At 41.5% G+C, this 14295-nt stretch overlaps 1 protein-coding gene across 1 annotated transcript in view; it reads left to right on the top strand.

The window, feature by feature from the left end:
• Positions 1-6345, top strand: part of LOC132875832 (carotenoid-cleaving dioxygenase, mitochondrial-like) — a 35682-nt gene extending 29337 nt beyond the window's left edge. Inside the window, exons 11-13 of the mRNA XM_060912931.1 lie at positions 1973-2155; positions 5485-5595; positions 5751-6345. Coding sequence (XP_060768914.1) covers positions 1973-2155; positions 5485-5595; positions 5751-5867 — 411 coding nt within the window. The 3' untranslated portion in view covers positions 5868-6345. The remainder of the gene's footprint in view (positions 1-1972; positions 2156-5484; positions 5596-5750) is intronic.
• Positions 6346-14295: the final 7950 nt, after the last annotated feature.

Genomic DNA, 14295 nt, shown 5'->3' on the forward strand with positions numbered 1-14295 from the left:
ACACTGAAGGAGAGTGAGGGAGAGGCTTAAGTAGCATTGCTAATGATTGTTAATGAGAGACAGCTGAAGTTAATAAGACAGAGGAAGGGGGAACTGTGAACCTTGGGCGTTGTAGTCTTGGGAAGCCATGTTTGTAGTTTGCTTTGCGTTCTGACTCGCAATGCCATTACTGACAGACAGGTTAAAAAAGAAAGGCTGATAAGGGAACCACTGTTTCTAACTACATAATGTAAATTGATGAACAATTTTAATATTATTCTCTTTTGTAGAAATTATAATTTTGTGTTCTAAGAATGTCTTCAAAAATTATGATGCAATCTGTTGTACTACAATCCATTGTACTTGAAACTCAGAAATAGAGCCCTGCACTCCTGCGGGACCCGACGCAAAGCAGTGCGGCGCAGGACAAATTTTGAAAGCTCACTGCGGGCGCGGGCGGGAGGGGGAGTGCACAATGCGGGAGCGGGTGGGAGAGGTGATAAGCTGCAGTCCCGCTAACTAAAAACGTGTTTAAAATAAAATTTATAAATTATTAATTTATGTCTATTGTATATAATTTGTGCTGGATATTTTCTTTGGCATTAATAAAAATATTTTAAGATGCCAAAATTTGCGGATGTGGTCTAATCTCGCGTACGTTTCCGATTCCTTTCCGCTCTTCCGTGTTTGAGATCTCCGATCATGGCAGAAGAGCAGAGCTCCTCTAGTGAAGCTCACAGTGCTTCAGAAGTAAGTGCTGCTTTAAAAAGAGGTACATTTGCCATTAAAAAGTCAAGAGTATTAGTCCTAAGTATTAAAAAAAAGTATTAAAAAGTATTAACTAGTATTAAAAAGGACTGTGTATCGCACAGATTGTTCAATTTAAAGCTAGAAATAGACAGTGTATAATCTGAGGAGCTGGTTGTGGTTGCGCAGCGCTTCATATGAGAGGAGAATGAAATCGCGGTTGGAATCATAACGCCACAGACTCGGAAGTGGGAGTGCGAGTGCGCAAAGCGAGAGCTGTCAATCAAAGCGAGAGCTGTCAATCATGAGCGCATGCAGCGCTCAACTTGGAATGTGTCAGCAGAATGTCAGAGTCTAAACAATAAATTTACAATAAATGAAGGCTCGGTCAGTGGAGAGGTCAGCTAAGCTCAGCATGTTTAATTCCCCAAGCCAATGACAAGAACTTTCATGAGAAATAACACGAACGTCTGCATCATGCGGGATTTGCGGGCAGGAGTGGGACAAAATATGGCAGGTGCGGGTGGGAGCAGGACTGAAAATCATAATTCTTTGCGGGAGCGGGACTGCACAATGCGGGAGCGGGCGGGAGCGGGACTGAAAATTCTGTCCCGCGCAGACCTCTACTCAGAAAGTTCTGAGTCAATTTTCCTGAGTTCTGATCTAAAAGCCTTTGGTGCTTTGGCTTGGAAAAAACAGAGATGCCAAGAACAAGGTCTAATTTGTATGCCTATTCTCTGAATTTGGTAAACACATTAATAAGACCTACATGAGTTATTGCTGAACAATTAATGGAAAGAAAGTAAGTATAATGTAGGGCAACTGTTTGTTCATCTTTCATCATCTGTTACAGTGGTCTTATCACGTTAATATATTTGGGCAGAACTCAGCAGAATTACATTACAAATCTTTATACATTACATTTACACATACATTACAAAGCAATTATTTTTTCCCCACAACAGTAGAGCTACATAAGTAAAATCAAATTTTATCACGTAGAAATTAATGCAAAGGGAATTCTGTTTACCATTGACTGTGCACCAGCACATTGTTGTGACATCAGATTCGTTTATGTCAGAGAACTTGGGCAAGGGGAATGTTCCCAAGTTGAATGACTGTTATCTCTTTCTTGTATTTGATTTCAAGTTTTTCACAGCTCCAAGTACAATGGATTGCAGCATTTTTTACAAATTGATTTCACAATGTTGGCACATCTCTTTTGAAAGTCTGAATTATCTTCCAGGTGTTCTGCATGTCTGAAGATCTCCATGACAACGAACTGCTGGATTATGGGGGATTGGAGTTCCCTCACATTCACTATGACCGATGCAACACCAAACCTTATCGCTACTTCTATGGCTGTGGCTTTGGCCACCTGGTGGCAGACTCGCTGATCAAAATAGACCTGGAGAGTAAAAAGCTCAAGGTAAGCTTATACCAGTGATAAACACTGTATGGGGGAAACGTATATTGACACTTGAATGGGTTTCCACTGCAGTTTTGCACAAAATAGTAGTGATATTTTAAAGGTGATATACCACATGTTTACACAGTTCCTTGAGGTCCTTAATGTCTGTGACATGCTTTGGTCAAAATACCACAAGGACCAAAGCACCACAGCTCCTGTCTCACCCTGTCTAAACAACCTTGTTCAAAATGTCCAGTTTGAGTGCCTGTTCCTTTAAATGATAATGAGCCACTGTTCACCCCACCCACCTTTTCTGCCAGGCAATCAGGTAGCATTTTACTAATGAATATGCATTTGCAAAGGCAGTTCTCAAGCTATGAGTCAAGATACTCAGATGAGGGGGTGTCATAATTCTAATGAGCTCTGCTTGTGACAGAGAAAGGGAAGCCAAATCTGAATGTCCGAAAACCCACCTCATGTGAGTGTACAAAACTTTTTGTGACATTTGAGAGGTTTTTTTTTTAAATTCATGTTGTTTTCATTACCATTTATGAGGTCACAATTTCAAATTGTGCTTTAAGCATGTGAATGGAAACACAGCTTATCACACCCCTATGTTCTTGCTGATCATTCTATTCAAATCCATCCATTATCCATAACTGCTTATCCTGTGCAGGGTCGCGGGCAAGCTGGAGCCTATCCCAGCTGACTATGAGAGGCGGGGTACACCCTGGACAAGTTGCCAGATCATCACAGGGCTGACACATAGAGACAAACAACGATTCACACCAATTAGCCTAACCTGCATGTCTTTGGACTGTGGGGGAAACCAGAGCACCTGGAGGAAACCCACGCAAACACAGGGAGAACATGCAAACTCCACACAGAAAGGCCCCTGTCGGCCGCTGGACTCGAACCCAGAACCTTTTTGCTGTGAGGCGACAGTGCTAATCACAACACCACCGTGCCGCCTCCATTCAAATCCATAGGCATTAATATGGAGTTGTTTCCCATTTGTTGCTATAATAACCTCCACTCTTCTGAGAAGGCTTTCCACTTGACTTTGAAACGTGGCTGTAGGAATTTAGCCACAAGAACATTAATGAGGTTGGGTGCTGATATCAGGTAAGGAGGCTTGGCATTCAGTCTGCATTCCAAAGGTGTTCAGTGGGATTGAGGACAAGGCTTTGTGCAGTTCACTCAAGCTCTTCTACAACAACTTTAGCAAACCATGTCTTTATGGACGGTGACATGGTAGTGTAGTGGTTAGCACTGTCATGTCACAGCAAGAAGGTTCTGAGTTCGAGCCCAGTGGCCGAGAGGGGCCTTTCTGTGTGAATGGTTGTTTGTCTCTATGTGTCAGCTCTGCAATGATTTGGCGACTTGTCCAGGGTATACCCTACCTCTCACCCATAGTTCAGTTGGGATAGGCTTCTGCAACCCTGAACAGGATAAGTGGTTACAGATAATAGATGGATGTCTTTATGGAGCTTACTTTGAGCACAGTGGCATTGTCATGCTGGAACAGGTTTTTTCTTCTTCCTATAGACCCTTTTCAGTCACGTGACCTTCGTAAACGTGACCACCATTTTGGACATGTAGCGGACTTCGGCTCAAATTGGTTTGAATGCGAGGAAGGCGACAAACGGAGAACATACAAGAAAAAGGAGAGAGATGCAGAAAACACCTTCACTATCCAGCGACGTAGGGCATTTACAGGGCGAGCAGAGGGAGAGGTATTTTCAAAAATTGAGGTTAGCAGGCTTAGAGAGCAACGTTTATCTGCTTCTGCCTGGATTGTTTACAGACGTACGGAAGTACACGAAGCCCTGGGCATGTTTTGTAATAACACTGCAAATTAAGTTCATCTGCAGATATTTTGTGGATGTCGTTTCATGAGAGAAATCACCAACAAGACAGATATCAAAATCAGACATTAACACTAAATAAACTTGCATTTTTTTATTTAATTTTTTTTTTTTTTTTTTTTGTTACATAGTCAAAAGAGGTGTCGGATCACTGGATCCAGTGTAAATAGCTGCAGGAGCCAACGCCCGAGGTTCCGGAGCGCGCTCCGGCTTGCTCCCCCTCAAATTAAGCGCTGTTTGTAGGACACTGCCTCTGATCTGTCCTACAGTCTACAGCAAAGGAACACAACGCTAGCTAATGTCGTTAGCTAATAGCTACTACAGAAGAACAAAGAGGTTACAATGGGTTATTTTAGCCTATTTGGTTACACACTCGCCACCACAGAATGTTAACAGCAATGTAATGCCTTTTCTGGCTAATTTTATTCGTCTTACCTCCAACAAAGTGGTCACTGCACAAGCGCTGGTATGCCGAGGGCTGCCAATCTTTCCTGTTTATGGCCGCTATCCATCTTCTCCGTCGGTCAGCATCTACCGGGATCCGATAAAATGATAACCCTTGCCTTGTTTGTTGATGGTTACTACATCCAGGTGCACAACAATATAGAGGCATGATGGAAGTCTTGCTGAAAATAAACACTTTCTTTGCTGCCGTTCCTCAATGCTGGCTGTGGTAAACTACTGGTAGTACATGTCCAAAATGGCGGCCGCGTTTGTCGTGACGTCACATGAAAAGGGTCCATAGCCCGCAAGGGCCGTAGGGACACCACTGATGACATTTTAACAGTCCATTGTTGGTGTGTCTAGGGCATTTAAACTTGGCAGAGCCCATCCCTCTCCAAGTTTGATCAATGGACAATTTAGAGTAGCCAGTTAACCTAACTGCATATCTTTGGACTGTGGGGGAAACCAGAGCACCGGAAGGAAACCCACGCAGACACAGGGAGAACATGCAAACTCCACACAGAAATGCCCCTGTCAGCCACTAGGCTTGAACCCAAAACCTTTCTGTGAGACAACAGTGCTAACCACTGCACCACTATGCTGTCCCACTATGGAACAGGTTTGGGCCCCTTATTTCCAGTGAGGGTAAATTATAGTCTTATAACATGCAAAGACATCCTAGCTAGTTTTGTACTTACAATTTTGTGGCAACAGTTTAGGGAAATATGGGTAGCTGGTCAGATGCTCACATACTTTTGTCCATATAGTGTAATTCAGTACTCTGCAGTGGTCCTTTTTGTTCTCGGAAGGAAATGTCACAAATTTGAAATTAAATTTTTGGAAGAAAAAAAAGAAATCATATTTAAAAAAGAGAGATTTGTTGTTGCACTATTACTGCGGTATTATTTATTGCCATCCTTGTTAAGCAGATAGCATATTAAGCCCACACTAGATTGTGCAGTTATGATGCAATTAATTGTTTTTAATGCTAATCCCAATTGTAACTATATATCTGTTCCTGTGTTCAATTGTTAGGCATGGTGTCAGCCAGGCCTCTATCCATCTGAGCCTGTGTTTGTCCCCTCACCTAATGCACATGAAGAGGATGATGGAGTCATCCTCTCTGTTGTCCTCACGCCCACTGAGGTATGGCAATGCTGAAGTGCTCATTAGAAAAACAAACAAACAAACAAACAAAACAAACTCCCACCTAAAACAGATACATTCAACTAATTATCTTCTATTCAATTGTCTGCAGTTCATTTTTTTCTGAAAGTATGTATTTTCTGTGCTTGGTATAGGATAAAGGTACTTTCCTGCTGGTTCTGGATGCTAAGACATTTGAGGAAGTAGGAAGAGCTAAAGTGCCCATTAACATTCCCTCAGGCTTCCATGGAACCTTCAACTCTTTGGCATAGAATGGATTTCATCTAGTAACATAAGAGGCTTCAACTCCTGCCATGTTTGTAACTTTGCTAAAAAAGATTTACAACTGGCCAACACAAATCAGCTTCTGCCACTGTTTCACAAGGTGTTCCCCAGGTGTCAGTACTTGGCCCTCTCCTTTTCATTATTCATCTGCTTCCAGTGTCTTAGTTTTCACCACTTTGCTGATAATCTTTGATGTACATATCCATGCACTCTACTTTCCTCTTCTCAGAACATTTATAATTAGCTTTTTATGTGTTTTATTGTTTTACTTTGTAATTATTTTTTTAGTGCTGTACAAATTGTCATTTGTAATGCAACTTGGCTTAGGTGCTATGTAAATCAAACTTATCAGTTAGTATGACCAACACTGTGAAACATGTTGCCTTGATTGTGGCTTTGGAATACAGTAAAGGAACAGTACCTGTAGCCACTGTACCTAAATTTGTACTTTAGAAACTGGTGTTCAGCACAGTCAATTCAGAATTGTATTTTATTACATGAACTTAAAATACATTGCTCATCTGACCTTTATCTGAAACATCCAGTTTCACAAGAACTTTGTGTACTACTCTAAATTTCAACTATTTTTTACTACATCATATAGAGGATGTAGTCAAATTTAAGAATAGTACAAAGTTTCCAGAGAAACTGGACATTTCAGACAAAAGTCCTTCATCAGCTGTGCAAGAAAAGTGCTTCACTTCCAACAAACAAACAAACAAAATAAAAAAAGATGGGCAAGGACTTTATCAATAAAAGGAAAAGAAAAAAAAAAAAAGCCTAGGATGGAGCCCTGAGGTATACAAGTAGTAATTACTGCTGAGGAAAATGAGAAATTACCAATCCTCACAGAAAGTGTCCTGTCTTTGAGATAGGAGGCAAATCACTTTAGAACAGTCCCTTGGATGCCAAGCCACATTTCAGATGATCCAGAAGAATAGCATGATATAATGTATCTCATGCTGCACTGAAGTCTGGTAAAATTAAAACAGCACACTTTCCAGATTCTACAGTTAAAAGTACATTGTTAAATACATTGAATAGCACAGACTCTGTACTATGTTGTACTCTAAAACTAGATTAGAAGTTCTCTAAAATATCATTTTCAGCTAGAAATGTAGAAAACTGATTAAAAACATCTTTTTCCACAATTGTTAGGAGAAAAGGTAACTTAGAAATTTGTCTAAAATGATTAACAACAGATGAATCTGGACTTGGCTTTTTGACAGGATGCTGATTGAATGCATATTAAATACAAGATGGAATGGAACCACTCACTAGGCTGCTGTTTATTGTGGGTAGGATAGTGGGGGCAACAGCATGCAGCACGTTGCTAAGAAGTGTAGTGACTACATCCAGGGGACAAGTAGTAGGAGTCTAGAGCCAATCAGATTGGACAGTGACACAGGCTCAAACTTGCTTAGGAAAGCAAAACAAACTAGTAGATCTGAGGGATCATGAATTGAATGTGAAATCTGTGATCTTATATTGTCCATCTTGGTGATAAAGAATGTCAATAATTCTTCACAGGTTTCTGCAGTAGGCTCCAGAATGGCTGTGACAGAACTGTAGACTTTGGGACAATGGAAGTTTTTGGAAATAAAGTTGGGAAAGTGTTTTGCCATTACTGCTTTTGCATAACTCTGAATGTTAACCAAACATTGTTTCACAAGGTACATGTAACACTTCCCTGATTGGGGTGGATGCTGAAGCACTGAGACAGGTGGGGTTTTACATTAATAGACACTTTTCAGCAAAACACTCAATATATACACACATACAACACACGTTCTCTGGCCGAAGCTCGGCTCCACTCTGCTCTCTTACCCTTTATCAGCTCTTGGCAGTCACTGCAAAACACACCCACAACATTAGACACTGGTGCATCTGCTTTGCCACTCACCTTCCCCGGGCTCACCCTCTATTCACAAACCAGGGCTCAACCATGCCCCCGCTACCACATACCCCCACCGCCCAACTCAAGCTGGGGAGCCATCTGGCCTGTAGCTGACCCCCCCCCACACACAGGAGAGAGAGGTAGTCCATCACCATCATCTGCACTCCTAGCCTGTGAAGCATCTTGAACTTAAATGGTTGCAGAGCTAGATACCAATGAGTGATCCGCACAATGGCATCCTTCATGCAGTGGAGCCACTGGAGTGGGGCGTGATCCAAACAGAGGGTGAAAGGGCATCCCAGCAGGTAGTACTGGAGGGTGAGAACTGCCCACTTGATGGCCAGGCACTCCTTTTCGATGGTGCTGTACTTAGTCTCTTGCATAAAGAGCTTGCGACTTATGTACAGCACCAGGTGCTCCTTCCCCTCCATCACTTGGGACAAAACAGCCCCAAGCCCCCTGTCCAACACATCAGTCTGCAAACCAAATGAAAGAGAGAAGTCAGGGGAGTGTAAAAGTGGCCCACCACACAATGCAGCCCAAATGCATGAGAAACTGATTGAAATGTTTAAAAACAATCTTTCTCAAAGAAAGATAGGTAGGGATTTGGGTATTTCACACTCTACAGTGCATAATATTAAATGATTCAAAGAATCCAGAGGGATTTTGGTTAATAAAGGGCAAGGGCATAAGCCTAAGCTGAACACCTTTGATCTCCAATCCCTCAGACAGCACTGCTTCAAGAACCATCATTCATTTATAGCTGGGGTGGCATGGTGGTATAGTGGTTAGCACTGTTGCCTCACAGCAACAAGGTTCTGGGTTTGAGCCCAGCCACTGGGGGGCTTTTCTGTGTGGAGTTTGCATGTTCTCCCCGTGTCTGCATGGGTTTCCTCCGGGTGCTCCAGTTTCCCCCACAGTCCAAAGACATGCAGTTAGGTTAACATGGGGCGGCCTTGAGCTGAAGTGCCCTTGAGCAAGGTACCTAACCCCTGACTGCTCCCTGGGCACTGTAGTATGGCTGCCCACTGCTCTGGGTGTGTGCGCGTGCGTGCATGCGTTCACTGCTTCAGATGGGTTAAATGCAGAGGATGAATCTCACTGTGCTTGTAGTGTGCATGTGACAAATAAAGGTTTCTTTCTTTTTCTTTAGCTGATTTAACTACATGATCTCATGATTATTTTGGTAAACCTTTGTCAAGCACTGTAATATGGAGTTACATCCATAAATGCCAGTTAAAAATTTTCTGTGCAAAAAGGAAGTTGATGATAACTGTGTTTAGATATGCCTTCAATGTCTCTGGGCTTGAAGGCATTTGGGATGAACCATCACACAATGGAAATGTGCATTGTGGTCAGATGGATCAGTATTCCAGGTCTTTTTTGTAAGAAATGGATGTTATTTGCTCCGGACAAAAGACAAAAAGAACCATCCAGACTGTTATCAGCAACAAGTCCAAAAGCCAGGGTCTGTCATGGTATGGGGTTGTGTCAGTGCCCTTAGCAAAGGTAACTTACACTTATGTGATGGCAGCATTAATGCTGAAAAGTACACTGAGATTTTGGAGCAACATATGCTGCCTTCAAGATGACATCTTTTCCATGGATATTTCAATAAGACAATGCAAAACCACATTCTGTACACATTACAAAGAAATGGCTGCAGAAGAAGAGGGTGCCTGTCTGTCCCCTCTGCCCCCAATAGAGAATGTGTGGTGAATTTTGAAACAAAAAAAATATGACAACAAGGACCCTGTACTGTTGCACACCTTAAGACCTGTTTACAGGAAGAATGCAACAAAATAATACCTGAAATGTTTCATCATTTGGTATCTTCAGTCCCTAAACATCTTTTAAGTGTTGTGAGAAAGAATGGCAACATTATAAAGTGGTAAATGCTTTACCGTCCCACCTTTTTTTGAAATGTATTGCAAGAATCAAAGCCCAGACTTAATTTACCACATCTGTGGAATGACCTGAAAATTGCTGTCCACCAACATTCTTCATCTAACTTGGAAGTGTTGGAGAGAATTTGCATTAAAGAGTGGAAGAAAATGCAAAATTACATTGGGCATAGCTCACACTGACATCTGAGACAACTCAAATCTATATCTTCTGGAAAATTACAACCCCAATTCCAAAGAAGTTGGGGCACTGTGTAAAATGTAAATAAAACAGAATGTGATGATTTGCCAATCATGGAAACCTTATATTTTACTTAGAATAGTACAAAGATAACAATCTGAAACTGAGACATTTTATTGTTTTTTGAAAAATATATGTGTGGCCTTGGGGAGAAAAGTGACTCGTTGACTAAATTGGACCTTAAACAGAGCCAAAGAGCAATTACTGACTACGCCACCAGGGGACTTTCACCCCAGGAATATTAACCAGAAAACACTTCACTATATTGACACACAAGGTTCGTTTGACTAGACACCAGAGACCACAATGGAAATAAGTGTATTTTAATGCTTTTTGTGTCATCCTCGGCGATATGTACATGTATGTTTATCATATATATTTATATTGCCAAATCAAACCAAAGTTATGAAAATACAAAAAGGCTATTTTATTTTGTTACAATGTTTACCAAATAATTCTTTCCTTTACTTCACAATCACTTTCATTCACACTCCAAAGGACTAACTACCATGCATGTGGGGCAAGGGAAAAATCAATATTAACAGGGCCGAGGCCTACCAGCAGGGGGCAAGATACCAGGAGACGGAGAAGAGATCCAAAGAGGCACACCATGCAAGCCCACGCGTCACACTCACTACAAACCAAAATAAATCAAATAAAATCAAAAACAGAAAAGGAGAATTCCACACAGGCACACGTGAACACACACACGGACAATAGGAAAACACCACCACCTAAGGAATCAGCTGCCACCCCGCCTTGGGCACACAGTACCTGAAAAGTAAATAAACAGGAAAAAAAAAGGTATGAAGAGAGAAAATCAAAAAAAAAAAAAAAAAAAAAAAAAAACAGAGCTAGATCACAAACTAACCAATTAAAATGCACAACCACACACGATGTAAACTAAGGGAGGGGAACTACGTGGACCACTGATGATCCACAGCTTGCAATAGCCTCCCACCAGTACTGGCATACAATTGGCAACCAAAGGCTGCTTGCCACGGCAGAAAAGGTTGGCAAACATGGTTACTAGCCACACACATTCACATAAAATAAGCTCTCGTGAGCATTAAACCAAATAAACAAAATTTAAAAAAAATAAAAACGGCATTAACATAAATCAGGCCCAATAAGATAGCCCACTGGCTATCCACAGCTATAGAAAAAGAGCCTCCTGCCAGCAGGTGAAGCCTGAGCAGGACTAAAACAAATAAACAAAAATACCCAATTTAACAAAAAATATCCCTCATACCACACTCCAAACACACACATTAATTATAAATAAATGATGATCAGGCACACAAACAATCTCACACACATACACACCCTACAAAAGTTAAAACTAGTGTTAAAGGGCTATGGTGGTTTCGCAGCCCTCCTCATGCAGGCAGCTGCACCAATCAAAGAAAACAGCACTTAGTAGAAACGCGCTGGCAAGAACAGCAGCAAACCCGGACCAAAACCGGCAACACCTAAAAAAAAAGCACGCAAAATACTCAATTAACGCCACGCTTAATAAACTCAGTAGTAGGAATTCAAGGGGGAAGGGGCACATACCACACAATCCAAAACTTCTCGCCTAATCCCAGCGAGGCTCACAGAATTCCATGGGTCATCTGCACTTAATACAGATGCCAAGAGAACATTCGGAAGTCACTGCACACAAAATGCACAGCTGGACAAGACCGGAGGAAAGCCAAACAGTGGATACACTGAAAAGCAACCAGAGCCGGTCACAAATAAACCAAATGAAAGTTAGCCAGAATAACAGAGTTCCAAACAAGCGTGCTTACCGGCCACAGGTAAATGGGAAGGGGTGTGACAGGAAACAGCAAGGGAGGGGGTCATCACGCCTCCAGAGTTCAAAATCACTCTACCATAAATAGGCTCTGTTAGGGTTTTGCTGGGATTCGAACCTGGTTCGTTGGTGTGATGATCCAGCAAACCCCCACTAGGCCACCAGGGGGATGACTCAAATGCAGAGGCATGAGGCAGAAGTAGAAAAAGTAACAAAAGGTTTATTTATACTATGTACACTATATACAATCCAGGGCAAAACAAAAACAAAGAGTATAATTCAAAAAGAAAAAGGCAAAAATGCAAAAGCTCAGAAGATCCACAAAACACAGTACAAAGGAAACTGGAGATAAACATAACAGCACAAAGACTCCGTGACAAGAGGACTGAACTCAGGGGTATAAATACACAAACTAATTAAGGACACAGGTGAAGATAATTAGGACTAACAGGCAATTAACAAAAACACAAAACACAGGAACAGTGGCGGCCTCTAGAGGCCAAAATAAACAAGACACGAAAAGGAAATAACAGCGGCCTCTAGAGGCCAAAACAGTCCAAGTCCTAACAGGCTCGTGACGCACACCATTGATTAATTGGACTGGCCCCTCCCAATGCAGCCAGATCCCAAGGAAACTGCGGAGCAAGAGGTAATTCCACCTGCTACATTCGCTTACTTTGATGCAGATATTGGTGATATGAGCAGAGAAGGATTTTGATATGATGCTGTCAAAATTAACCAACCAATAGAATGCAAGGACAAATGAAAACATCACTGCCTCCTTGGTTTGCTTTAGTTACGTGCAGTTATGATTTAACTGGAAACCAATGGGCTATGGGGCTGCTATATGTAGCTATTATAGTGAAAAGAAAGATATAGACACTGATATTTGTATTAAATCCAAAAGTCCAACAAGAAAGCAAGTGATGTACATCTACCTGAAATTAGACCCTGTGTGGCAGGAGTGGATGAGCCCTGTTAAACAGTAACCTACCCATAAGTAAAGTGAATACACCCAAGGAGGCAGTGACAGTTTCTTTGGCCCTTGCATTCTATTGGTTGGTGAATTTTGACAGCATTGTATCAAAATCCTTTTCTGCTTGTATCACTAAAACATACATGTCAACCCCTACGGATTCCCCATATTCCCTACGGATTTTGGCATTTTAAAAATGGTACGGGCGTAGTGGCATTCAACTACGGATTTTTCTACATTTTCACCTTAAATTTATTTTGATTTATTACCATCAAAAAAATCGTCATGAAATACGAAAATGCATGGGAGCCGCCATTTTCTACATTTAGAATTACTCAACTGGTACTTCCGCTAGTACCAACAAGCCATTCCGAATGTCTGAGCATGCGCAATTTTGATTTTCCTGCACACCGAGCGGGAAATAACAGCACTTGTAGCGTAACAATAGACAGGTCAAGAGGTCAAGATGTCGGCACCACAGAAGAAAAAACTCAAAACATCTAAAACTGGAGGTCGCTTTCTTCCCGAATGGACAGAAACATTCAATGGAATAATTATCGCTTGCAAAATGGGTGCTGAGTATGTCAACTGCACAATTTGTTGTAGAGACGTGAAAGTGTTTGCCTCTGGAATTTACGATGTGAGGGAACACATGAAATCTCAAATGCATGTGAAGAATGCAAACCAGAAAAAGAGACAGCCGTCAATTAATTGCTTCATGCAAAAGCCAACGAAGGTTGTATCTGACACTATCTTAAAATCAGAAGTGGCATTTTGCAATTTCATTGCTCAACACAACCTCCCGATGTCCATCGCAGACCATTTCACTGAACTCGTCCCTACACTATTTCCAGATAGTGATCTAGCAAAGAAATTCAGCTGTAAACGGACCAAGGCGACTCAGATTATAAAACGAAGTCTAGCACCAGAGGCCACTTCTCCAGTGATAGATCATTGTAAGACTATGCCCTTTTCTGTAATGATTGATGAAAGCAATGATAAAAAGAGTGACAAGAGACTGGCAGTGCTTGTCCGAATTTTTGACGTGAATGTTGGGGTTCGATCCAGAATTTTGGACATGCCAGTGTGTAACATTGGTACAGCGGAGTCAGTTTTCAAAACTTTGGATGAAGTATTACAGTAAGTATGTTATGTCCATTTTAATGAATATAGAATAAATACATTTCTATTTGTATGAATAATTTCTGAAATATAACTTTGTTTTAAAGATGCATGATGATCGTAATACTAATAAATGAGATGATCATTTAAAATCAAGAGATGAGAAAAAAATTAAATGCCTGATGTGATTATGTATTTGTAAATAGGCTTTAATATCTCATCTCATCTCATTATCTCTAGCCGCTTTATCCTTCTACAGGGTCGCAGGCAAGCTGGAGCCTATCCCAGCTGACTATGGGCGAAAGGCGGGGTACACCCTGGACAAGTCGCCAGGTCATCACAGGGCTGACACATAGACACAGACAACCATTCACACTCACATTCACACCTACGGTCAATTTAGAGTCACCAGTTAACCTAACCTGCATGTCTTTGGACTGTGGGGGAAACCGGAGCACCCGGAGGAAACCCACGCGG

The sequence above is a fragment of the Neoarius graeffei genome, chromosome 28, assembly GCF_027579695.1.
Source record: "Neoarius graeffei isolate fNeoGra1 chromosome 28, fNeoGra1.pri, whole genome shotgun sequence".
In the NCBI taxonomy this organism is placed as follows: domain Eukaryota; kingdom Metazoa; phylum Chordata; class Actinopteri; order Siluriformes; family Ariidae; genus Neoarius; species Neoarius graeffei.